We start from the raw sequence: 25,317 nt of genomic DNA, 5'->3' as shown, positions 1-25,317 counted from the left end.
TTTATTGCCTCTTGTATGATTACAACATATTAGTCTTCCCACAAATATGCATTCTCTCAGCTGGGGTCTTGGTCTATAATGAGAAGTAATCAAGATAAATATTGACTTCAATGCTCGATGGGGGAGGGGGGGAGAGCAGAAAAGAGAAGAGAAGAGAAGAGAAGAGGTGGGGAGAGAAGAGAAGAGAAGTGAAGAGAAGAGAAGGGAAGTGAAGAGAAGAGGAAACGCTGCTTCAAGAATGCATAACAGGGTCAAAGGACTCAGCGATATCTGCCAGTGTTTAAAATTGGAGTTAAAAGCTTGGAGGATACACAAACAGTAAAAAGCACAAACCCCTCTGCTGAGTAAGCTCACTGTAATAGTGTTTACATCAGTTACAGAGATAACAACAGAGCTGGAGTTTATGTCCCGAGCTGGAATGTGCTCACAACCCATCTTAGCCATCTCAAATGTCCTCGTTCGCTTAGCTTCAAGGCAAATTATTACCGTGAAAAAGCGGTTATGGAACACTTCACTGAATATTTCCAATTCTTTGATTGTTGATTACTTCAGTGACGAGGAATGTTCAAAACAGAACCACCCTCTCTGTCCCGCTTGGGGAATTAGTTACCAGAAATGCCTCTGTGACCAGGCAAGTTCCTCCGCACGCTCGATCCCACTTCGTGCGTTTCCGATGGTACAAAATATAAACTGCGCTGACTGTGATTGCAATCAACTGTTTCGCTCAGAAATAAGAGGTGAACCTTCCAAAAACTGCCTGCTCCAACGCTCCAATGTTCTTAATTGAAGCCACACGGAAAAGATGTTCAACAGATGATTTTTTGAATGTGTAGAGAGACTGTGATCTAAAACTATTATATACTTCGTGTTTCCGCAGATGGTGTTATAAATCCATGTGCATGTCAGGCACAATACTATAATCATGTTTTTGTTTATTAGGAAGGATATGTTCAGCATTGTTGTTGATGGGGAGAATAATTCATTACCACTGGCAATAGTCTCATATCAGCTATTTCAGCTCAGGTTTTGTACATCTGTATGAAAAAGGGTGTTGTGAAATCAAAAGTTACACTACTCTGCCAGGTTACTGGTATGTTTATGAATTTGAAAGTAGTGCCTTTCAAAGTCTGCCAACCTCACAAAGTCATAATGTCAAAAAACAAAAACAATTCAGTTAGTCATCACAAATTATTTACAACAGATGACCGGCGTCAACAATCATTGTGACATCATACTGCCTCTCTACACTGTGATTTGTTGAGTCTTTGTGTTCTGTGATGTTAAAATGTGGTTTTCCTTAAGTCCCTCTGTTCCTTAAGGTATCCTGTTGAGTCTAGGTTTGGCCGTGACATCATCAAATTGTCATTGGTTCAGTGCCATAGATCTCTTGTGATGGCACAGATGTGATGTTGTTTTCTCTCTGAGTCTACTGTGTAGTTCAGTAACGGCTTTACCGAGGCACTACGGTTACAAATCTGTGACATTTCAGTATGTGATAAGATGTCTGGCTGTCTGACATACACATCCAACCTTAACTCAAATCTCAGCAAATGAAAAAAACAGAGTCAAATGAGAAGGATTTCCCATTCACCAAACTCTTTTTTGCTTGCTTGGTAATGCTCACACAGACACACCGGGACACAGACAAAGTCCAACACACAGGTACGCACAGAGAATGCACAAACAGCACAGCTCGCCTCAACTGCCTCTGATGGATGGATGGTCTCCACGCCAACCACAGTTATTCTCAGTGTTATCGTACCTGCAGCCAGAGTCCTAAACCTGCCAGTTAAAGTGTCACTCCTGTCAGGGGAAGAGAAAGGGAGAGAGAAACGAATGGGACAGCTACTAGCTTTCAACTGAACGCTTGCGTATCTAGAAAGCACAAGCAATGTGTGCATTGTCACTTCTTTTAAGAGCTACAGCATTGTTTGAAAGGCAGAAAGAAAGGCTTCGATGGGAAGACAGGCAGGCAGATAGACAGACTGGCAGACAAAGAAAGGAACAAAAGTATGAAAGAAAGAAAGAAAGAAATACACAAACATCTGAACAAAGAAAAGATGACATTAGAGTTTTATTTAAACAGACATTTCCCAGAGGCCCTGGAGGAAGAAATAGTCTTATTGAGTAAAACCTCAATGGGCGGAGCCAAAGAATCACAGTTTTTCTGAGCACAACTGGCAAACTTGAATACCAAAGAAGGAACTGGCTCAAATACAAACAATAGAAATTGCAATGACTTGACCATAGGATTCATGATCTTAGGTCATCAGGCTAGCTATAGGCTGGTAGGGCTAGTTTGAGTTAAGACCAAGTTCTTTGAGACATCTGTAATCTCCTTCAGTGTGAAACAGCAGTGCACTGGGCCAACGCAGACAGGAATGCAGGAGCATGTGGATAGACAGTGAGTGTGAAAACTAGGGCCGAGCCTTTGTCAAGATTTATGCGCGAGCAAATAGGAGAGAGAAAACATTTGCTCTCCATAGTCACCACAGTCAGCAGCATACAGGACTCTGGCCAACAAAACAACATGCGATCAATTTTCAAAAGGTACCATAACCGGGCCACTCCGAGGTTTTGAAATCCAAGCCCGCTTCCACAGATTGGGGTTTGTCTACCTGCTGACTGTGTGGTATGTTCCTGTGTGTTGCACTCAGTGTATGGAATGTTAATCCATAACATGTTTGTGAGGCCAGAATAAAAACGTCATATGCTCCATGATGCCTGGGCAATGGCAGATCAGCCTAGATGGAGTCTTTACAATATTGATTTAAGAGACATGCACAAACAACACACACAGAGACATTCATGTGTGCATGCAGACACACACAAAAACACACTAACACACACACACACACGACTCAGGAAATCATAAATGCTATATGACCCTCTGTGGTCTGTGCCATGGCAGATACGGAGGTCATTTGGCACACACTTGCAAATTATACATTGTATCCTTTTCTTTTAAATTTTTATATGTGACAATAAAGAAACAAACAAACATTTCCTCAGAACTGGCAACACGTATCTTTCCCTTCAACCTGATAAGAGGCTGCATGTGGTTTTGTAGTGTGCTGCCATATGGGAGACAACTAACCTCTTGTCCAGATTAAAGTCTGGCTGCGTGCCAGAGGCATCCCAGGGGAACTTGCTTATTCTCAAACTGTGAATGTGCTCTGGTCTTGATCACAGTGGCTTTTGTCCCACTATCGTTAAGAGGTGAGGGGGGAAAACGCTTTCTGTACTTTATAGCATTCTAAATGCCAAAAAACTGCTCAAATCTGCTACAGTTTATTTTGATAAATGCATTGCAGATCACCACAGCACATTTGCCATGTCTTTTGCATTGATTTTATTTCATTCATAACCTTATGCTCATGGATTTTAGACTGCACTGACACCAGTGTGGCCATTTCAAATTACCCCACAACCTGAAACGTCCTTTAATGTAGAAATTCCTCACTGTTTCAGTTTGTCCACTAAAAAGTCATACTGATGCCTTACTTTCCAGTGCTTGTCATTCTGAGGACACAGGTGCTGCAGGTCCAGACCACATGCAGACCAACGCCTCAGGTTTCCTCTTACATAATGAGTTGACCAGATCGGACTGATACCAACACTGCGGGGCGGGTCAGTTTCACTCCATTGTGTTTCCTTTTGTATTTACTAAAGGCTTCAAGAAGTAGTGTTACTTTAGATTAGCACCGCTGTCAGGTACTAAATACTGTATATGGCAGTTTGCACGATATCTGCATTACTCTTAAAATTACTCATTACTATTGGCGCCGATATCACCCTACTTCCACAGAATACACATTTGTCATTTGGGCCCAGATTGATACCAGAAGTACATAACTCAGTTTATGATTATGTAATCCAAAATGAATACCCTGCTATTCATTAAATAGGGGACAGCACAGTCAATTAGAGACCAGGATCTACCAACAAACAAGCAATTGTAACAGGCAGTGTGGTTGTAGCTGGCAGTGCCCGCATCTGCCTGTCACACAAAAAGCCTCAGAGGGCCTTTATTCTATAACAATGCAATGTAATTAACCCTCCAGATCAAGGTTTTCAATGTATTCAAAGGAGATCAAGGTCTAACTATTGGATTAGGTTTGGCAGAGGCTCAGAGTACGGCAGTGTTCTGGTTGGACTCCAAGCCTTTGGACCAGACTAGATTTACTCCATTCTTATTGAAACCAGGGCAGCAGTCCAGACAGGCCATTCTGATATGGGTGTCCTTGGGGAGATGCATGGAAAAAGACAGAGAAAAAATAAGAAAAGAAGCAGACAGGAGAGAAGAAGATAATGAAACAGAGCTGAAGCATTAGTGACAGACTAACTTGTAGATTGAGCAACAGCAGAGGCCAAAAGAAAAGACACTCAAAGATCGGCTGAGTGAAAGCCAAAAGAGGGGAGGGCAAAAGCGAGATGTATGGCGTACACACCCTGAAGAAACACATTTTTTATACATTTCCCTAAACCTTCTGCTCCCCAGCCCCGTTTTATCAAGGCCATATGCAGTCGCCGCCACCACATCGCAAAGACAGTAATGTTCCCGGAGTTCACATGTTGACCAGAAACCGAGTCCTATAGACCTCATCGAAGGGGAAAGTCGGGCAGGAAAGGAGCAATGAGGGGGACGAGGAGGAGGAGGAGTGCACCGGAAAAGGTCGACCTCAGTTCTGTGTGTTCTGAATGTTGCCACAGCTGTATCTGGTTCAGCAGAACACAAGTCACATCAAGGGACCGGCAGGGAAGACTCAGCGTAGGGAAACAGTCTCTGCGTGCACAAAAATGAGCTGCCCGACCTCCTCATGTACAGTATTTGTTGTCTCTTGGCAAGTGAATAGAAAGACTAGAATAGAGTATTGCAGCAAAAGCAACAAAAATGTAGAGCAATGCATGGTGAGTTCAAAAGCAAGTTGAGAATGTCAACTTGCCAAGAGTTTTCAAATTAAGCGTCGTTGCCTGTGGTCTTCAAGGTCCCCAGTATTTGAGCCAAATATTAAATGTATGTCCAGAATCATTAAGTACTGTACAATAAAATACTCTAAGGAGAATCCATTTTCACACACTCTGCAATCAGTGATTCCACAAAATCTCAGGTTTCCCTAAAATGATGAGCAAGCTTGCATATCCACGTTTTGATTAATTCAGTTTGCCAATATCTGAGAGCTAATCTAGATATCGATGCCTATCTGCATGTCCAAGGTCCCAATATTATTCACAATTATGTCACAACACAATCAGTAAATAAAAGTAAGGACGTTCTAAAGAAATCACTGGGGGCTGAATTTGCCCTACAGTTTAGTAATAATTCATGACCTTTAAGGGTCAGACATCATTCAAATACCTATGTATTCTTTCTTTCTATAGAGCATTGTATTGCCAGTTATGACAAAAATCACTTAATTTTATTCCAGAGTACATGCTGACACTGTCAGATGGCTTTGTTTTTCTCATTTATTCCAGGGTGGAGTGAATAACTGTAACTTGCTGAATTGTATCACAAATGACCTCTCTGATAATGAGCGCCAGCTGCCTGACTGAGATAATCACATTTACCAACACCATTTATTTCTAACTGGTAGCAGCCCTTTCCTTCCTCCTGAACTAACTCCTATCACCTGATATGGGTGTTTGTTTGAGAGCAGACACATAAGGTTGATAGGCAGGTGAGCTGACTCTCTTGTTCAGAAACCTTACAAGGTGAAAGGCAGATAAAGCCAGAGCTAGCAGAACTAATGTTTCAACATGACGTGCGGGGCAATCAACCATTATGAATGCAACCACGAAAGCATATGCAAATCAGGAATGTCACAGTCATATGACAATGACATGCTTTTTGAAATGAGGTCAAAGCTGTTATTGATGAAATACAATTATATTGTTGTTTGTGCAGCTAATCTCAGAGTCAAAAAGCTATGAATTGTGATAGTGGTAGTAGAGGCATAGCGATTGTTAAAGGAGCTCAGTCTATTACTTAAGCTACTGAGATGTCTAAACCAGGAGTGACCTGGTTGACGCGCTTCGCTAGTTTGATGTTACCATACGCTACCATTTGCTGTGTGTTGCGTTCAGTCCAGAATCTGCAGGCTGTTCTTCGATTGCAGAATAACGATCCCTTTATTGTTTCCATCATGCATAAATGTGAATACAGTCCATTTTCCAGTTTCCATCGAAAAACCAAACACACAGCTCACAGCATGACAAACAAACTTTTAGCGCCACAGCGGTCAAAAACCCTTTGCCCTTCTGGGTTCAAACACCTGTGACAGTGACTTTCCTACCTATATACCTGAGCTCTAGATAATAGCACAGCGACACCCAATGTACACAGTAAATAACAATTAAATTCTGGTTATTCCAACAACATATTTGGCTCCTACAGCGATGATTCAATTTGGTGTCACTTTCCAGCACACACACCTCAACAGAAGTTCAGCAGAAAGTCAATCTCCAACACTGTCCCCACGGTCATTCACACTTTTTCCCCAGCTGTGAATATTGATAATTGCAAACAGACTGAAACAATTCCCTGAAATAATATGACCTGGCTTTACTTTGCAGTGTTTATGTATATGTGTTAGAAGTATGATTCTTAGACTAGCTTTTCAAACAGAGAAGTAAGTGGTGCTCATTACAGGTCCCCAGAGTGACCAATACTGGTGCTTGACTGTTCATTAAAGTAATATTCTGCGACATTTTCAAATTAATAAATGTCTGTTTTGCTATTCTGATTGATATAACACAATAGTGATAGTCAACTAGTTCATGAAAGCTTTTACATTTGCTGTTTTCCTTACAGCCGGTGTCTGATAAGCCTTTCCCGGGAAAAATCCACTGGCGCACAGGAAGTGATTCATTTTACATTTGCGGCAGCAGCAGCAGCAGTTTGTTTGGAATAAATAGAAGAAGAACTGGGTAGTTAGCATGAGCAGCGGTAGCCACCATGGCTGAACAGACAAAGAAAAGAGCATCACCTAAAGAAACTCAGAAAATGCAGAAAATCCACAGAAAAAGACGTCACAGTACTGTTTGAAGTGATTTCTGGGAAGTAAAAAAAAACACCACAGCAATGAGTGTTTAGCACCAAAGATATCACCAAAATAAAAAAAAGTGGATATCAAGGATTACCACTTTAACTACGGTGGCATGATCACTAAACCACTGATTCATGGGTTCAAAAGGTGCATACGTTTTCAACATCCAACAGAGCTAATCAAGATATAAAAAAACTGTGACTGTAAAGGTTAACAATCAACCAGGCAAGAGGGTTTTCTCATCCATCCACTGATTCAACCTGATAATGCCATTCCTTCTGTCTGCCCAGCCCATGAGCCGCTCCCTGCCACTGATACTCAGGTTTCCTTGTCACAACATGGCGGTTGGTTGTGATATTGCACAAGAACAAAGCTCTTAACCTGTCTAACTCGCCTTTTTGTCTCATCAAATTTTGAACAGAACCCTGAGGAATGTCAGGTGAACGTAGACAGCAAAAAACGCCTATTGTTGGTATTGATGGTAGAGATTACAGTAAATATTCAAATCACTTAAACCCCAGAAGCAGATTTAGCTTCCTTTAGTTACTGCATTCCTATACCATCAATAAAATCTACACAATACCCTAGAGGAAATGTCAGATTCCAGAAACATAAAATAACCCAGAGCTACAGTACAGTCTCTAATGAAAACTACACTGAACAGGAATAGCAATTTCCCCTCCAACACATGAAAGGACACCTTGTGTAATATAAGAGTTTTGTTCGTCCATTTGAAAAAAAGTGACAATGATTAATATCACCAAATCCTAGCAAATCATAAGACTTACTAAAGGACTTAAAGTAATTAAGTTCCTTAGTCCATTTACAGACTGGATCATCTATATTTTATAGATATTGAATATTAAACTTCAGGTAATGATTTATTCCATTAGGATATGTGGCGTTTTGGAGTAGAACTCTTCAATTAGTCAATGCTTAGTGGGATAGACAAAACAAGGAAATGCTTTTATATTGGCATAGTGAGCTTTTATACACTACCGACCCTGTAGCACACAAATCTGATTTTTGTAATTCTATCAATATATATAAACAATATATAAACTTGTCCTTTTGGCAAGTAATGAATACATTAGTTTTCTAAAATTCTAGCACCTTCTCTTGATAGACTTGTTTGTGTGAGCTGTCAAAGTCCATCAGTGTTATTAAAACGTGTGTGTGTGTGTGTGTGTGTGTGTGTGTGTGTGTGTGTGTGTGTGTGTGTGTGCGTGTGTGTGTGTGTGTGTGTTGGAGAGAAGAAGGTGGAGCAAAAGGTCTGAGGTGCTGGAGGCAAAACCTTTGACCTAAAATGCCATTCATGAAGCATGTTCATGCTTTGTATTATTCTGAGCTTTAAATGGTACGTGTGTGTGTGTGTGTGTGTGTGTGTGTGTGTGTGTGAGTGTGTGAGAGAGAGAGAGAGAGAGAGAGAGTCTGTGTCTGTGTTTCGAGCCTGTGTGTTTGGGAAGGGGAGGAGAGTTGAGATGCTGGAGGCAAAACTTTTGACCTAATCTGTCATCCATGACGAAATAATCAGCAAAGATTGACACACAAAGCATGCTCACATTAGACTTTTGGAAAATGCCATTAAGAAACGGGCCATCAGCCTAGATTGTTCCCATCAACAGAAGCTGTGTGTATTATTCTTGACTTTGACTGATTGAAACAGTTGCAACATTTTCCCAATGTGTTCACCAGCAGTGATCACTCATTCCTATCTAAACTGTGGGCTGGTTGTTTCAGAGTATTTATGTTCAATGAGGAACTGAAATAAATCTCAAGAGCATTTTTCTTTCAGCATAACCATATCCTCTCCAGATGAATTCTAATAATAAGGTTTTGAATGTTGAACCTCATTTGGACATTGAATTTGAATATGAAGGAAGCTGCAGGAGTGAGAACAAGAAAGAAGAGAGAGAATGAGAAAGGATGGGAAACTGAGGATGCAAACTTCAGAACAAAACTTGCTTTCACCTGAGATGTAACCCAACATCTGGGTGGATTGCGGCAGTAAGCCATCGTGGTCATTTTTCACCATCATTACTTTCATTATGCCCCTTTATAAGAGTTTGCATGCATTCCTAACAGTGTCAAAGAAGTTCTCAAACACAGAAACCACCCATAGGAGAGCTTATTACCTTTCTGTAGATGAATAATGTCTGGGAAGTTGGCGAGCAGGCCTTGGTAGAGCGAGAGCTTGTCCAGCATGTGGAAGAGGTCATACTTAGGTTGCTCTGCGAACATCTCTCCAATGTTCTCATAGGTGCGGCCTGTGTGGGAGATGGCGTTGTTGAGAGAATCGGAGCTGTGGGGAGGGTCCAGCATGAACGCCTGGCTGATGGACTGGAAGGCATTTCCCAGCCGCTGGAACTCCTTCCTGAACCCACCCAGGTGTTTACGCACCAGCTCCGAGGCAACGTGCGTGAGCTGCATGACGCTGTCGTCCATTTTCTTAGCGAAGGACTTGAAGGAGTCGACTCGCTCCTCGACGTCCTGGAGGTCCTGGTGCTCGTTAGGAATCTGGAAGGTCAGCATGAAGTGGGCGCCCACCATCTCGTCCTTCTCCGCCCGCCTCTTACCCAGCTTCCACTGCTTGTCGTCAGCACACATCAGGAAGTGCTCAAATCCCTCATACTGGGAGAGGACCGGGTGGCTGGTCATGTGGTTCATCCACAGGATCAGTCGTCTTTTGCGTTTCTCGATGAAGTCCTCCTCGAAGCGCCCCGTGGCCTGCTTCTCCGGCAGGTGGGGCACCGAGATCACAGTGAACTTGTGCAGCAAGCGGTTGTACAGCCAGTCAAAGTGTTTGTAGCGCCTGTAGACGGGACGCCCTGTGTGGCTCGGCGTGACCCGGTACGAGATGTAGGTCTTGATGCCCTTGAACTTGGTCTGTTTTGTGGGGTCTTCAATGGAGCAGGAGAACGGCTGCGGACTCTCCTTCCACTGGGGCCCCTTGGGGCTCATCTCAATGGTGTACGATTCAGCTATCTTTGCCATCATGGGGACATCGCCCAGCACAAACGCTTCTACCCCTGAGCGGACAAAGCTGGAGAACCGGTTCAAGTTCCTGCCCACCATACTGCCTTTCCGTGAGCTGGAGATACTGTCCTGTCTCTCCATGTAGGGTTTGGCCCGGTAGTGCACATTGGGGTTGTTGGAGTGCGGGCTCTGATGGGCATGTCCGTTGGCCCCGCTGCCCTTCCTGTGGTCATCATCCTCCACCACCGTGGAACTGTCATCCCAGTCATCCCAGTCATCATCGTCGTCGTCATAGAAACTCTGCTGCATGTGGAGAGGGGTGTTTGGGGTCGAGGGGAAATAGGAGGAGTCATTTCCTAGAGAACCTGCCGGGCTTATAGAGCAGTCTGTCAGGTTAGAGTTTGAGCGAGGACGAATTATTTCCACATAGGATGCAGGGAAGAGCCCCCTCTCCCCTCGGCTGTTCTCCCCCTGCAACCAGCCGTCTACTGAGTTCTCGTCAAAGATAACCAGTTCCTCGTGCTCCTGTATGCTGATCTCCTCTTTGTTTTCACTTTGAAAAGTGTAGATGGCTTTGGCTTTCACCGACATCTTGATACTCCAACGGGTCCTAAAGCAGAAAATTCTACATGCACATAGTGCCTAGACTATAATGATGCTACTGTCTTGATGCATTTTGTTTTGGAAACATCTGACACTAGCTCACTGTAATATTTAAACTCATCTCAAATTACATGACAACCGTTTGATCAGGTGTGAAACAGCACAGGAGAACCTATGTAAAATTAATGATTTGATGCTTAATTGACACAGGAGACTCAACAGACTATTATCTATATCAGCCACAAAAGCCTAAATGTCCTGAAATATATCAACTGTGTCCAATAGCAATAACATTCTCAGCCCATTGGGGCTACAGGTCTATTGTCTTATTATAACACGCCTATTTTGATTAAAAGTTGAACAATAACTTTATAGAGGCTTTATGATACATGACCGAGTGATTTCTCCCTTGTAACAGAAAGACGACTTCGCTCCTTGCGCATCACAAACAAAACAGGTTCAAAAACAAAACTGGTTTCACCAAAGCGCTACTCCAAACACAGCGACGGTCGTTGTAATCCTTGGGAATTGTATTGCAACCCTGCGTTGTTCAGTCATCGGACACTTGCTTTTACATCAGATAGCCTGGAAATGATCCTTGATGAAAGTATTTCCAAGACAAAGTGGCCTGTTTTGAAGAGACGCGGAGGGATGAGTAATGGTATCCCTGTGCATTTTGAGCCTGCACCACATTCCCTCAGACAGAAACTTGCTCCGTTTTCCTTGTAAACAGGTTCTTGCGCATCTCCAGTCGATCCTTTGGGTGAAAAAGTAGAATTATCAACCAAATAATCTCCGCCTATTGAGCATCAACACGCATCCCGGGCCAATATAATTTCTTAGGCTTTATTCCTATGCGCTCTGCAACAAAGTAACTCTTTCCATGACGTTAGGCTTGGACAATTGAGGCAAGTTCTCTTTTTTTTTCATCTGCTCCTTTTCATTCTTTGAAAGACGAGAAACTGGCTCAACACTGCCCCCAACATGAGAAGTAGGTTAATGTGGCAACAACATGCAAGGGATGAAAACAATGATGATGATGATGATGATGATGATGATGATGATGATGATGATAATGATAATGAAGCTGTTAAAAAAAGAGACGTATAGGTCAAGGGTTATGATGATGATGATAATAATAATACAAAATAATAACAATAATAATAATAATAAAAATAATAATAATAAAAGGATCAAACCTATTATTTGGGATTCACTGGTATAGGCAAGCACTATTAGGTTTATTGAAATATGATTTTTTTTTTTACTACATAATTCTTAAGCGTAACACCTAACGAACATAAATCACATGTATCCATTTTAACATAATAGAAATTGCTCCAAGTCTCGCGCGTTTCACAAGTTTGCTGCTGCGAAACTCCGGGTTACATTGGCGCTTTTTGTCGGCCAACTAAAACTCGCCACTGGTGGGAAAGATGACAACGTGACGTTTCTGCAGCAGCTTCCTACAGTCCACGGTATCTAATGTTGTTATTATCTAAATCTGCTGTCTTGTTGTTCACTTGGGTTTGATTTCTATGTAGCTAGTGGATGTTACAAATCAAAAACGTCATGCTTGAATCATGTAGCTATCGGCTAGTAACCACTAGTCGGTGGGGATCAGTGTGTGCTAGCCTCTTTAGCATTATGCTAGCTTGTTAGGTAGCTGGCTGGCTAGATGTAGGCAGTCTACAACAGAGGCTCCAAACTTTCTCAAGTCAAGGAACCTCAGTTAGAAGTTTAGCGTACAGATCCACACTAGATAAAGGTTTATCTGAGGGAAACCCAGTGAGAAGATTGTTGTTGTCTGCGGGTTCTGTAGGTGGGGAGGTCACGATCACAGTGGAGAAAGTGAAACCTCTTATCAAATATCTATACATTCTCTCCTGGTGCTAATTTCAAGAGAATTGAATATTATTGAAATGAACTAATCCAGGGACCCAGTCTGGGAACCGCTGGTCTAGGATACACACAGACACTGATGAGGCCAGCATGATGGTGTATGGCTAAAATAAGTCTTCATCATTGTGCCACCATTAATTGATGATTGCTGTGAACAGAGAAGAGTTAGAAAGCGTTTGACATTTTAAAAACTAGGCCTGTCTACACTGTAAAAACACAGACAGTAACTGAAGCTCCAAACCACCAAGTTCAGCCTTATAAATGTGAATCAAAATGGCAATCTTTATGTTTTTATTATATGTCACTGTCATCCACTCAAAGCTTGCCATGCTCATTGAAGCCTGATGCCGTTGACCCTAATGCCAATAAAATGTTCTGGCAAATTACAGTTATTTTTGCAACATAATCATGTTGCAAAAATAACTGTAATTTGCATAACATAATCTGATGGCTACAGTCACGGGCCAACTATATGCATACATGCATATTGTACTATATTATTGCACTAACTTCTGTGATGAGAATTCAACTGAGCAGTTTAGTAGAGAACAAAAGTAGAGTCTACACTGCAAGTTGCTTCCAATCCAAATCACCTTTTCCCCAAGGGGTACAAGCAGTGTCAGTAGTGTAAGGGAAGTGGATGGCCTGACTCAAAGGGGAACATCTTGTATAATCAGTCCTGTGTTGGTTTGTAGAGTCCCCATGGATGACCTGACCCGAGCGCTCTCGGCCAGCTTTGCTGTGTCCAAGGAGCCCAACAGCACAGCCAGCCCGCACCCTCGACTGGCCCAGTACAAGAGCAAGTACAGCGTCCTGGAGCAGAGCGAGAGACGCCGGCGCTTCCTGGACCTGCAGAAAACGTCAGTGTACTAATCACTTCAGTGTTTCCCCCTGGAATATGTTTTCACTGCAGCAGAGGTTGAGGGAGAGGGGGATCGGCCCCGTCCCTCCAGTCTCTGTCCCAATCCAAAATGGTTCTTATAAGAACAGCTGTACTGTAATTGCCCTAATTAATAATAATAATAATAATAACCGTTATTTGTATAGCATCTTTCATACACAACATGCAGCTCAAAGCGCTTTACATCAATAGAAGGCAGATAAAAGACAGATAAAAAGATAAAATTCATATAAAAAAACAAGCAAAATGCATTGCATTAAAAAAATAAAATCAAGTAAAATAGAAAGATAAAAGAACACAACAAATACTCCCACTTTTAGATGCACATTGTGAGTGAACCCATATGTTTTTCTTTAATTTTCTTATCCCCTGTCCTTCCTGATTCTACTCTTGATCTGATTTTAACGTCAGATACTACGAATTGTCTTGTATTTGCTTATTTGGGGTGTGAAATAAGGTCAGAGGATGATTTTTTTATCCTATTTATCTTATCTGTATAGCAGCCCCTTCTAGCAGTGAGGGGCCTCCACTGCTATGTAAATGTAAGGTAACCATTGCATTTACAGAATGTACTGGAGCCCTTTTTCCAAAATGCTGCAGTGACAGATGTTAGTAAGTTGTTTTTTTTTTTTAGGTATTATTTATTCACACCATAAAAAAAGAGCAATAAAGACAAGTTATATGATGTATACAATGGAAACAACAACAGTAAACAAAACAAACAAAGCTACAACCAGGCTATCATCATGATACAGTTTAGTTCAACAAAGTTTTTAAAGATGGCTGCCTCCAGGTTTGACATCACTGACTGTGCCACAATGCAAAGCATCAAAATTGGTCCATTTTAGAAATGCAAGATGGAGGATTCAATGTGTTATTAATGCTTCATTTGAGTGACTGGTATGCTTTGTGTATAGGTGAATTACACAGATGTTTTCGTTTTTAATGTAACGCCACAAATGCTAATGTCTGAATTTTTTTTTTTGCCTCTGCCAAACCCAGAAAAAGGTTAAACTATGTCAACCATGCCCGGCGTCTGGCGGACGGGGACTGGACCGGGGCGGACAGCGATGGGGAGGAGGACATGGAGAAGAAGGAGGAGGGGGAGCAGCAGCAAGAAGACAACACAGAGGAAGAGGGGATGGAGATTGAGAGGAGGAAGTTGCCAAAGCATTACGCCAACCAGGTCAGTGTTTGATGTGACCGGTGTTACGACCGAGAGGACGGCACATTACAACATGGACTTTTCCAATGCATTGCCTGTCTTGGCCAGAAGAGGGCACATGAGTTTGTAGAATTGCTGCTCTGCTCTCTTGCATGAAACTCACTAATAAATTGCACCCTTGTGTTTGCACTGACAGATTTCCCCATGATCTTTCTTCATCTCTTCAATAAGGTGAAGATAGATTGTTGTGTTTGTTAACCAAAGCCTGTGGGTTCTCTCCTTAGCTGATGCTGTCAGAGTGGCTGGTGGATGTGCCTGCAGAACTGGACGCCGATTGGCTGATGGTGGTCTGTCCCGTGGGGAAACGATCTCTCATTGTTGCCTCCAAGGTAAGAACCTATCACTGCTCTTCTTTCATATCACATGACCTGTCGCAACAGTCGCTGAAGTTCAAATTTCTGGAAATAAGGAAGTGATTAGTTTAAAGGTACAGTGTAGAATTACAATACAGCAAGGAATCTCTGTCTGTATGTGTGTCCTTCGCATATCTCGAGAACCGTTCGTCCGATCTACTTCACACTTGGCGGGTGTATTGCTGGGGACCCAAGGACGTGCAGTGTCGGATTTGGTGCAATTTGGACACGCGACACGTTCAATATTAATAAACTTTGAATAAACAAGCGAACAACGCTCTGTGCGGCAGCGGGGCGAACGGGCACTGCACTAGTTCAATCAATTCCAAGCCCAGCAGGTGACATCAGCATTTGTTTTTTTTTTTTTAATGCGTGGTCCCAGTTGAGTAAAGCGTGTGCATGAGTAAAGTGTGGGCACAATATGGATAAAGAGTGGGCACAATATAGGTCAAGTGTAGGCATGATTTGAGAAAAGCTTGTGGCGTGGGCACAGTTTAAGTAATATTGTTTCCACTTTCTCATGGTAAAGAAGGAGATTGAGATATTACAATTAATTTTTGTTTTTACCTTGGACTGAAATAGCACAAAATATTGCAGTCACTTTCCGTCAGGCATGGAATCATCTTACTGAGCAAGAGACACTTGACTCACCCCTTGAAACATGAGCTCAGTCGCCGTAGATAGTATGTGGACTTGAAATGGTCTGATAATACGGAGGGTTTGATAATATGTTTATATGTGTGTTGCCTGTTGTGTTGAGAACGTGCTCAGCTAAAACCTGCACACTTGGCCACGCTTTAGTAACTCCAGTACACACTTTACTCACTTTACATGCATTAAAACACACTTTTCCTGATGTCACCGGGCCGGCTCCTTATGATAGAGATTGTTTGTTTGAACTGCTTTTTATTAGCAGATTAAATTAGTTCCCATCTTTGCTGCTATTGATGTGGTCATGATTTTAATATATTTTATTTTTTTTAGAATTGGAGTGCATTGTCACAGCTGATATGAAAGCAGTGTTTTGAGAATAAAATCTTGCATAATAGTCCTTTTAAACTCAACGCTGCATGCCTGTTATATTTACCTTTTGGTTTCTTAAATATGAAAAGGCTTGAAAATGCTTGTTAGCATTGGGACAGTCTACTGATACATATAGTGCTGTATGTCTCCTGACACTTTGGCCCCTAGACTTCTACTTCAGCACATATGAAACATTGTTAAATCTTTGTCACTTACACCCCATGACCCAACAGTGTGTATCATAATGAATGTGTACTTACAGTCATCTGTTTCTGCATTCATCGCTCCGGAGCTTGACGTAATTGTTGGCAAATCTTTAACATGCCACGGCCCATTGCTGTCTGCAAGACCAGTCTAGAAGAATGGATTCTTTGAAAAACAGAGAAAAGCAGACAGTTTGCTTTGCTTGAAGAATATTAAATGGCACAGATCTCATCTATTGGAAAACATTCCAATTTCACTGTTGGAACTGTTGGCCAATATGATGGACAAATACAGAATCTTATTTCTATGAAGTTTCCTGTGCAGTTCAATGGGTAAAGCATGTCAAGTCAAGTCAAGTTTATTTATATAGCCCTTTATCACAAGCATGTCTCAGAGGACTTTACAGAGAAAGTGTCTAGCTAAACACAATCAGTGGTGAACAAAATTATGTAGGACAAACATAGCGAAAAACACAAGGTAGGCAAGAGCAGATGTAGCAAGACAAACAATCTACCTATTCTACATAGCCTCCCAGGAAAAACCTTAGTAGGAAAACTTGGAAGAAACCTTGGGCGGGCTGAGGCAAATAGGGATCCCCCCCCCCCCCCCGGGACGGCTTAGCGTGCAATAGGTGCCGGGCAAAACATTGACAAAGTCACGGGCAACAATAATGACAGGAGAAAACAGAGAGAGACAAAAAGGAGAAGTGGCATGCGGCGATGAGAGGGGGCTGGGGCCGGCGCTAAAGAAGCGAGGGCAGCAGTCGTAAATCAGCGTCCAGGTGGGAACAGCGGAAGGGAAGAGCAAGGCCAGCACTGACGACGAAGGGCCAGGGCAGCACCCGTCACTGCCAGGTAGAACGCTGCCCTGGAGTCAGAGAAGAGGAGAGAGAGGAAGCCGCGTACACACACACACAACACACCCAGACACACACACACACGTACAGAGGAAGGGGAGAAAACAGCTGCACACAGAACACACAGGGTCAGAGACACGATAGGGGGGAGCAGCATCAGGGACGGGACCGAGGCCGGCGCCAACGACCACTGCACTGCACCGGACATGGCACTGACACTGCCAGGAGTTAGGGGTTTGATTCCCATTGGGGCCCCCTATACTAGAAATGTATCCACTCATGCTGCTACAAGGCACTTAGACTAAAAACGTACACCAAATAGGTTAGGATAGGTTAAATTAGGTTAGATTATTATGCTTAGGTTAGGTTAGGCTAGTCAACAACTCTATAAATCTTATGCCTCAATAGTGTCACAATTCTGCATATACACAAATGGCGTTCAAGGGATGGAGTGTTTAAAGCCAACAATAAGACACAAATAAAACAATATCTGGTCTAATCTTCTCACAACAATTTTCAAACTTAGTTCGATCTTATATGCCATGGGGGTTAGCTGTTGTTTTAGTAACAATCATCTCTTCCTCTTGCATCCTCCCTGCTATGACTTGTTTCTAAAGGGGTCCACAGCAGCGTACACTAAAAGCGGCTACTGTGTGAACCGTTTCCCCTCCCTGCTGCCCGGTGGGAACCGACACAACTCAGCCATGGGAAAAGGTAGGTGGGCCCGTTCCTCTAGTGGTTCGTTAAAAGGGACGGACCAGGGCTTTCTAGCGATACGAGAAATTATTCCACCAACAGTAGCTTTTTCCATTGGCTCCCACTCACCTTTAAAGTTATATCAAATGCAATGGGTGTTTTTGTTCCAGTATGGACCGGAAAGTAGGTAACATTGAAAGGCTATATTGATAACATTGATAGAACTCATCTCGTCCCATATATAAGTCCCTTGGAAGTGTCTTGAAATTTCAATGGGTGGAGAGTTTTTGTACAGATGTATGGATCAGAATGTCAGTTTGGACAACCAGAAATTTCAGCATCTGGTAAAGTAATTGTTTAGTGATTGGTATTGAGCAACAACCCTATCAAACCTCTGCAGATATATGATGGTGATTTTGTGCCACAGGGCAGTAAAAATCGTTCTTATTGCTCTTTTTAATTAGTTAAGATAAGATAAGATATCACTTTATTAATCCCCGTGGGGAAATTCGGGTGCCACAGCAGCAACTGATAGTTAATTGACATTAAGAGTGATCATAAGCCACTTTTGACTGCCAACCACCTGTACATTGTTGAGTGGATATAACTGGTCCTGTCCCACATGCAGACTACACTATCCTCGACTGCATCTACAGTGAAGTGGACAGAACGTACTACATCCTGGATGTCATGTGCTGGAGAGGCCACCCTGTCTACGACTGCCCGGTAAGACAGGCTTGTAATCCTCCAGCAATCCAAGAATGCTTGTCTAATTGCTTAAGTAGCAATGTCTGGGCCACAGATGTGCTTTTTTGCCACGTTGCCCATTTCATTTGCTCGGAATTTGAAAGGCAGTTTTTTGTTTACAGTGTTTGTGTTCTCATCAACAGACTGAGTTCCGCTTCTACTGGCTCCAGTCCAAGGTCCAGGAGGCAGACGGCCTGTCAGAGATCGCCAAACGCAACCCAGTCAGTATCAGCAGCCCAGAATAGAGCTTAACTGGAACAGATAGACTCCCCACCTCATGCCCCCTTTTTCTTCCTCATTTTCTGCTCTTCATATTACTATTTGATGTGTTGTAGTGTGGATTCAATTTTAGGTTTTCTGTGTTTTTTGTTTGTTGTGAGGGACTGTTGTGCTTTATGCCTTGCTGCACCCAATTTGTCCATGTGGGGAAAATAAAGTCTTGAACTTAAAACTCCTCAGGGGGAAATGAGACAAAGGAAAATTAAAGACAAACACTCATTGCCATTTTTTGGTATTTATTGGGCACTAAAGTGGCCACTACACACACATTTTCAAGATTGGGGCGCTCGAGGGAAGACTATTTGAAAACTTTGTGTTAGAGTTCCAGCCCCTAATCTTCAGTGTTTGTTTGGTACAGCCCAACAGGGGCTAAATCTGGCTTAGTTCTTGTAGAGTAAACCCACCGTTAGAGAGCAATTTCTCATGTTTGACATGAAGACAAATTGTGTTTGGAACTAACAACATGGTGCTCTGGTTTTGTTTGGTCCAACAGTTCCGGTTTGTGAGCCTTCAGAGCACAGCCTGCACACCAGAATCGATACAAAAAGCCCTGGGAGCCGAGTACAGCTTCGGCGTAAGAAACACTCTGCTGTCCATTCTGGCACTTTTTACAAACACCTTTTTCTACGGCTTCACACGTTATAAGTAATCCTAGATAGAAGCATCAGCTAAATGCCTAAGGTGTAATGTATTCTGGGGATTTCTCATTATCTTTATAGCATTCTTATGGAAGCAGAAATACATTCGGGTTCTACTTCATGAGGCTTTGATTGGTTTAAATCTGAACGCAGCTTCACTGTTTCCGCCTGCAGGTGGATGGTCTTCTCTTCTACCACCGTCAGACCCACTACACCCCCGGCAGCACCCCTCTGGTGGGCTGGCTCCGCCCCTACATGGTCACTGATATCCTGGGTATCGAGGTTCCCGTAGGACCCCTCACCACCAAGCCCGAGTATGCCAGCCACCAGCTGCAGCAGATCCTGGAACACAAGAAAACATCAACCGAAGTCCGCCCGGCCGATGTCAACGGACGCTACGAATTGGAGTACCTGTCCACCCCCAGCCAGGAGAAAGGGGACGGAGACGCACTGAACTGTTTGCCCCAAAAGCCGATAAAGGAAGCCCACATGGAGAACTGAGAGGGAGGCTTTGAGTTCACAAAAATGCTAAATGCTAACTCAAGTGTTTTATGTGTTGGTGGCCCACAAATGGCTCTTTGGAATTCCTCTGAATACTTTTGCATGATTGACCAATTGCAAAGCATGGCTAATTCTAATCCAACACTGCTTAAGACACTTCAAGAGTGGAGATTAGTAGAGCTATGCCGTATGCTGCTATGTGCTTTTCATGGTCAAAAATTCAAATTCCACGTTCCAAGTTTTTTCCTAAGTTTTGAGGGTACTTTGTTTGTTTGTACCTCTTTTGTGGCACAAAGATGTTGAGAAGGCTTGTGTTTAGCCAGTGTAATTATCATGTCATGGTCTGTTGTGCAAAGTCCTTTCGTAACAGCATAGTAAAGAGTAAGACGTCAGCACACAATCAAAAAAGAGGATGAGAGGTAGATATCAAGTAGATCTATTTTATTCCAAAATGCAAATTCAGTGCACAGATGTTTCCGTCAAAGGAGCATCATTATTTCTCTGCACTGCACCTTTAACTTTATGCACTTTGGAATAAAATGGATGTCACGGAATAAACTTCTTATCCTCATTGTTTTCAGTAGTGTGCAGGTTTCCTACCACTTGCTATACTTTTACCAGTGGATACATACGCACCTAAAAAGACTGAGTTTTGAGTAGATAATTATGTTGAGCATCAGTTGAGGCAAAATGTGTATCATCTACTCTCAGTACTTTCTGTAGAATGGTTAGGAGGGGCGAAGTGTTTGACCTATTCAGACCTTGTTCTCAGGCACTGATATGGACTTTTACAATTCCCTTTTAAATTTAAAGTTGCTCACTCTAGAATCTAACTGTTTTAAAGTGTATGTTTCTTCTGAATAAATGGTGTTTTTTATTGACCCACTATCTCTGCACAGTTGTATTATTAACAGCATTCCCACAAATCTTAGAATTTCTAGAATACTGTAGAATTTTGAAAAGCCTGTTTCAGACCGGATGAGCCGGGGAATTGGATCAATTCTCTGGGAAAGATGTGTAATCTAAAATTTTAAAATGAGACACTTGGATAAAAACATAAAATCTTTACCTCAAATTCTAGATAAGTTGTTTAATGCTCATTGCACCAGATTGTGGTTAAAGTTATTTGTCATCGCTTCAGAGGTTTTTTTTAGAATTGAATGCTAAAAACATTAAAACATTCAAAAATAAATACATTTTAGGGAATGAATATGTAGTCATTGATAGTCATGCATTTAATACATTTTGCCTTGCCCCAGAGTGATGTTGACTACTATATAAAATGAAGCTTGAATAAAAAAACTGAACTGCACTAAATTGTTTTGCCTCCACCTCACAAGACCTGCACTGTCAATTTAATCGTAAATAGAGGATGTTCCAGTATATGGTTAGCGCCACAACATGAGTCACACTGCTGATACCAGCCCTCATCAGCAGAATTCATGAGCATCTTCCTCTGCAGCAACTTTACTGTGCCATTTGCGTAACTGACGCGCCGAGTGGAAACTGGCTGTCAACAGGAAAGACGTTAGTGTGCCTGTCATGGCTGTGCCGTAGTTTCAGTGGCCCTTCGCCAACATTTCCTCTGCCAAAAGACACCAAGAACATTGTCTCAGGTCACCAGCTCTTGTCTGTAGCAAGTATTTTTAGATATCTTCGGAAGGAAGGTAACATGTTTTTTGGGGTTTTTTTAAGTCTTAAGGAAAATAACAGTTTCGAAGTACGCTGTTTTACGTGTCTTGTTTCAACTTAAAGTGCACATTTTAAGTTTTTCTTCATTGGTGTCCCCCTTTGGTACAATGAGGTCTATTTTTCAGAGATGTCTTAGAGAAATACATAGTATTCCCAGCACATCTACAATGTAGTTTGCAATCTAAATCATCAACAGTAAACATCAGGTTCTGGTGTCAGTCCCTCAGAATCAAAGAGCGAGGGCTTCTTTCTAGAGCCGCCATTTTGCACCGACGCTCGACAATCATGCAGGGAGAAATCCATCGTAGAAGAAGCAGAAAGACCAATTTCTCCACTGACAGCAGCCTCAATAGACCAGAATGCAATGCAGCCACAAGACATGTTGCATTTTTGGTAAGGAGCACGACTCACTTTTTCTCAACTGGCAAAACTCTTGCTCTTACTATGCCATCGCTATCGCTCCCTCCACTCCTACACAAATAATCCACATGCAGGTGAATGGAACAAGTTCATGCCCGTTGTCTGGGGGTTGGTGAAAGTCATTCTGGGAAATGTAGGAAAAATCACTAACAGATGTAGAAGCAGACAAGGCCGGTTCAGGGAACATGGGCACACCAAAAACAGTAAATGACAACACTTAAAAAAATGTCTAAATAACTCCTGCAATGCATTAAACATTACAGATTGACAATGTGTAAGAATGCATGAGAGTTTTGTTTTTGCTACCTACTTTTTATTGAAATTTCAGTTCTGCTTGAATGTAGAGGAAGGAAAAGGAAAAGAAACCAGTTTGCCCAATCTTCACTCACATGGGTTGTGACAGAGTTTATGTAAGTTGTACCATTGCTGTGTGAAATTTAGCTTAAAACTTTGAATTTCCTATGGATGACCCTCCAGAAAACACAAAACACAAAGTTTTTCCCCCTCTGATTTAGGATTCAACTCAGCATTGCCTTGCTTCACTGCACCAGCTTTGCCTTATTTCTGGTCATGTGTGCAAATAGTTTCAGGTTGTGCCAAAGGTCTGCAAATAGGCCCAAAGGATTTGACTCCTCTAAACTTATATATTTGAAAACAAAAATGGATGGAGGCCTTAAAATGGATGACAAATGCAGACATACGGTACAGTCAGTTGTTTTTATCTCACATTCAGTCACCTCTTAACTGCAAAGCTGTCAAGGAGAGCAAAAGTGGTTAGAGCAAGAATTCTGCTATTAGTCATCCCCAATCGCTTTCCAGGAACTGTGCACCTGTCACCCCACAGTCACACTTTTCAGACACATGCACACTCACACATTTCAGGTTTCTCAAGGCCATTTGATCTTTGTGAAACCCTTGTCACAAGACTTCTAAGAAAACCGGTTTCTGTCTCTCCTGCAGCTCTCCAGCAGCTCTCAGACTTGCAAAGATTAGCCTCCTAATATTCAAAAGGGATCGTTATTGTTTAATTATGCAATGACTGAAATTCAAAATTGAAATGGGGCCCGAGATGTTTTGCTTTTGTGAATCATACATGAACCAGGATTAATTTGATTTTCATACAGCTTTTGCATGAAACCAACAGTCACTTTCAACTCAATAGGATAGTATAGGCCTACATGTATACTATACTCAGGACAGGAGTATACATCATGCATACAGTAAAGCATGTCCTATTGGTGTTGTGTTAGAGCAAGTTGATTTTTTGGAAAACTATACATGACTGAATCTCCCTCTCTAACTTCCACTGAAGGGCCCAGTGAAGTAAGTCAGGACTTAATCTCTAAATTCTTGATGCACTGAAACAAAGACTGTAAGGAGGGTTTTTAGTTAGGGTTGACATATTAGGTGGGCGGGACTTAGGGTTTGCCAATCACATTTTCCCAAATGACATGATGTCAGCCGGTTGACAGGAAGTCTATTGTTGTCCACTCCCTTTTCCCTTGGTTTCCAACACAGACTTTCTCACGCCTCATTATTTACAGTTATTATGGGATCTTGTGTTTTCGTGGAAAAAAATAGCGTGTGAATGTATCATTTCTGACGTTTTCTTATAGAAACATTGTAAGTCAGAGAAATGAACAACTGTCTCAAAAAAGTAAAAGCTGATGAACTATCTTGCTTTTTCATCCAGGTATAAGAAGCTGTTAAATCAAACCTGAAGCTCGTCTGACAGGCAGCTGTTACAGAGGTAGGATGTTACAGCAATATGAAGAAATCTTACCAACCTCTGTATAAAGTTCAGAGTTCAACAATAAATACACTTTCAAACTGGTCTCTGCTTTGCTTTACCAAGGCTTCTGTGTTACTCTGTATAGTCTAAAGAAAGCACATCAAGCTATGAATTAAAGGTAATCAATAGTCTTGCAGAAAATGTAATCTCCCAACTCTGAACTTGAACTCTGAACTACCCTCCCTGCTGAAATATCACTATAATATTCCTACAGAGACTTATAGTGTGTCTGTGGCACTCAATAGTGAGTTTATTGTGACTTTAAAGTACTTCAGGGTATTTTCTATTTCCTATGATATCATGACATTCCTGTGAAATGCATGATGGTGTTACTGTAGTCCTTTTTCCTGAGGGCTTTTACTGATTAAAGTGCTATTCTTGCAACAAACTATTAAAGAAGCTGCTATTCTTGGCCAAGCCCCATAGTCCTATCTAATCTACTTTCTCTCATTTCTGCAATAGAGGCCAGTCTTTCATGCAACAGTACCTATAATGTGCAGTAGTGTTTTGGACAGTGTTTATTTTGGACCAAGGAGCCCCTTAAGAATAACGACTTATATAAAACAATAAATGTTAGTAAAATACTAAAGTAGAAATGCCACAGCAAAACTTGCTCCTTGTTGGAATATTATAATGATAACATGGGAGATAAAAGAAAATAAAACAAAGTACAATAAGGTCACTATACAGTATACAAACCACTAATCTCATAAAATAATCTTACATTTACATTAATTTACATTAATTCACCCCTTAATTCATGCAAAATCACCCTAAAATTAGTTAGGGGAGTTATTAATGGAGGAAACCCCTTAAACACCCCCTTAATTTTTGACTGCTTACTTTCTAATATAATGAAGAATTCAGGGAGATTGGAACTTTCCATTAATAACTAATTAATAACCATGTACACAATGCGCAAAGGGCATAAAAATCCCATAATTACTAGTGTCTCCATGAATAAATCCCTTAAAAACCCATGACACTAACCCTTACTTTTTTATAGCTATGTTATTTTTAACGGACAATTAATGTTTATGTAATGGGGAAATTAAGGACATATTTAAACTACTGAGTACCACAGACACACTACAAGTTCCTACAGAAACATATAGGAATATTATATTATAGTGATTTTCAATTAGTCTTGGCACAGTATGGAAAGTTTATAACTAAGTTTTTCACGAACAACTCTGAGTCGTGAACACGAGCATCCTCCTCGTGGCCCGGATTAAAAGCTGACACTCAAAATGGTGATTTTCCTGTTTGGTTTCCTATTTTTATGAATGAAGGCGGAGGTCGTGAGCTCTTGTCGTTTCCTCGTGTTAACCACCAGGGGGTAGAGCAACACGCACAATACACCTCACACTGCCCTGCTCCGCTCCTGCTCCGCTCCGCTCCGCTCCGTGCCGTGCGCTGCTGCTTCACCATATAAAAGGCGACGTTCAGGGATTAAAAAC

The 25,317-nt window shown here is 41.9% G+C and overlaps 2 protein-coding genes across 2 annotated transcripts in view; one reads left to right on the top strand and one right to left on the bottom strand.

Annotated features, from left to right (window-relative positions):
- The window catches only part of snx33 (sorting nexin 33), an 18,332-nt gene extending 6,806 nt beyond the window's left edge, over positions 1-11,526 (bottom strand). Inside the window, exon 1 of the mRNA XM_071922320.2 lies at positions 9,185-11,526. Within this exon, the coding sequence (XP_071778421.1) occupies positions 9,185-10,616 (1,432 nt within the window). The 5' untranslated portion in view covers positions 10,617-11,526. The remainder of the gene's footprint in view (positions 1-9,184) is intronic.
- Positions 11,527-12,003: 477 nt separating this feature from the next.
- On the top strand, positions 12,004-20,847 carry snupn (snurportin 1). Its single transcript, XM_071922323.2, has 9 exons — positions 12,004-12,106; positions 13,226-13,390; positions 14,434-14,617; positions 14,881-14,985; positions 17,710-17,806; positions 18,417-18,514; positions 18,679-18,756; positions 19,308-19,388; positions 19,627-20,847. Exons 2-9 carry the CDS (start codon positions 13,233-13,235, stop codon positions 19,951-19,953), a joined length of 1,128 nt encoding a protein of 375 aa, XP_071778424.2. The 5' UTR covers positions 12,004-12,106; positions 13,226-13,232; the 3' UTR covers positions 19,954-20,847.
- The last annotated feature ends 4,470 nt before the right edge of the window (positions 20,848-25,317 follow it).

The sequence above is a fragment of the Centroberyx gerrardi genome, chromosome 4 (genome assembly GCF_048128805.1).
Source record: "Centroberyx gerrardi isolate f3 chromosome 4, fCenGer3.hap1.cur.20231027, whole genome shotgun sequence".
Taxonomy (NCBI): Eukaryota; Metazoa; Chordata; class Actinopteri; order Beryciformes; family Berycidae; genus Centroberyx; species Centroberyx gerrardi.
This window is presented reverse-complemented; position numbering and strand designations above follow the sequence as displayed.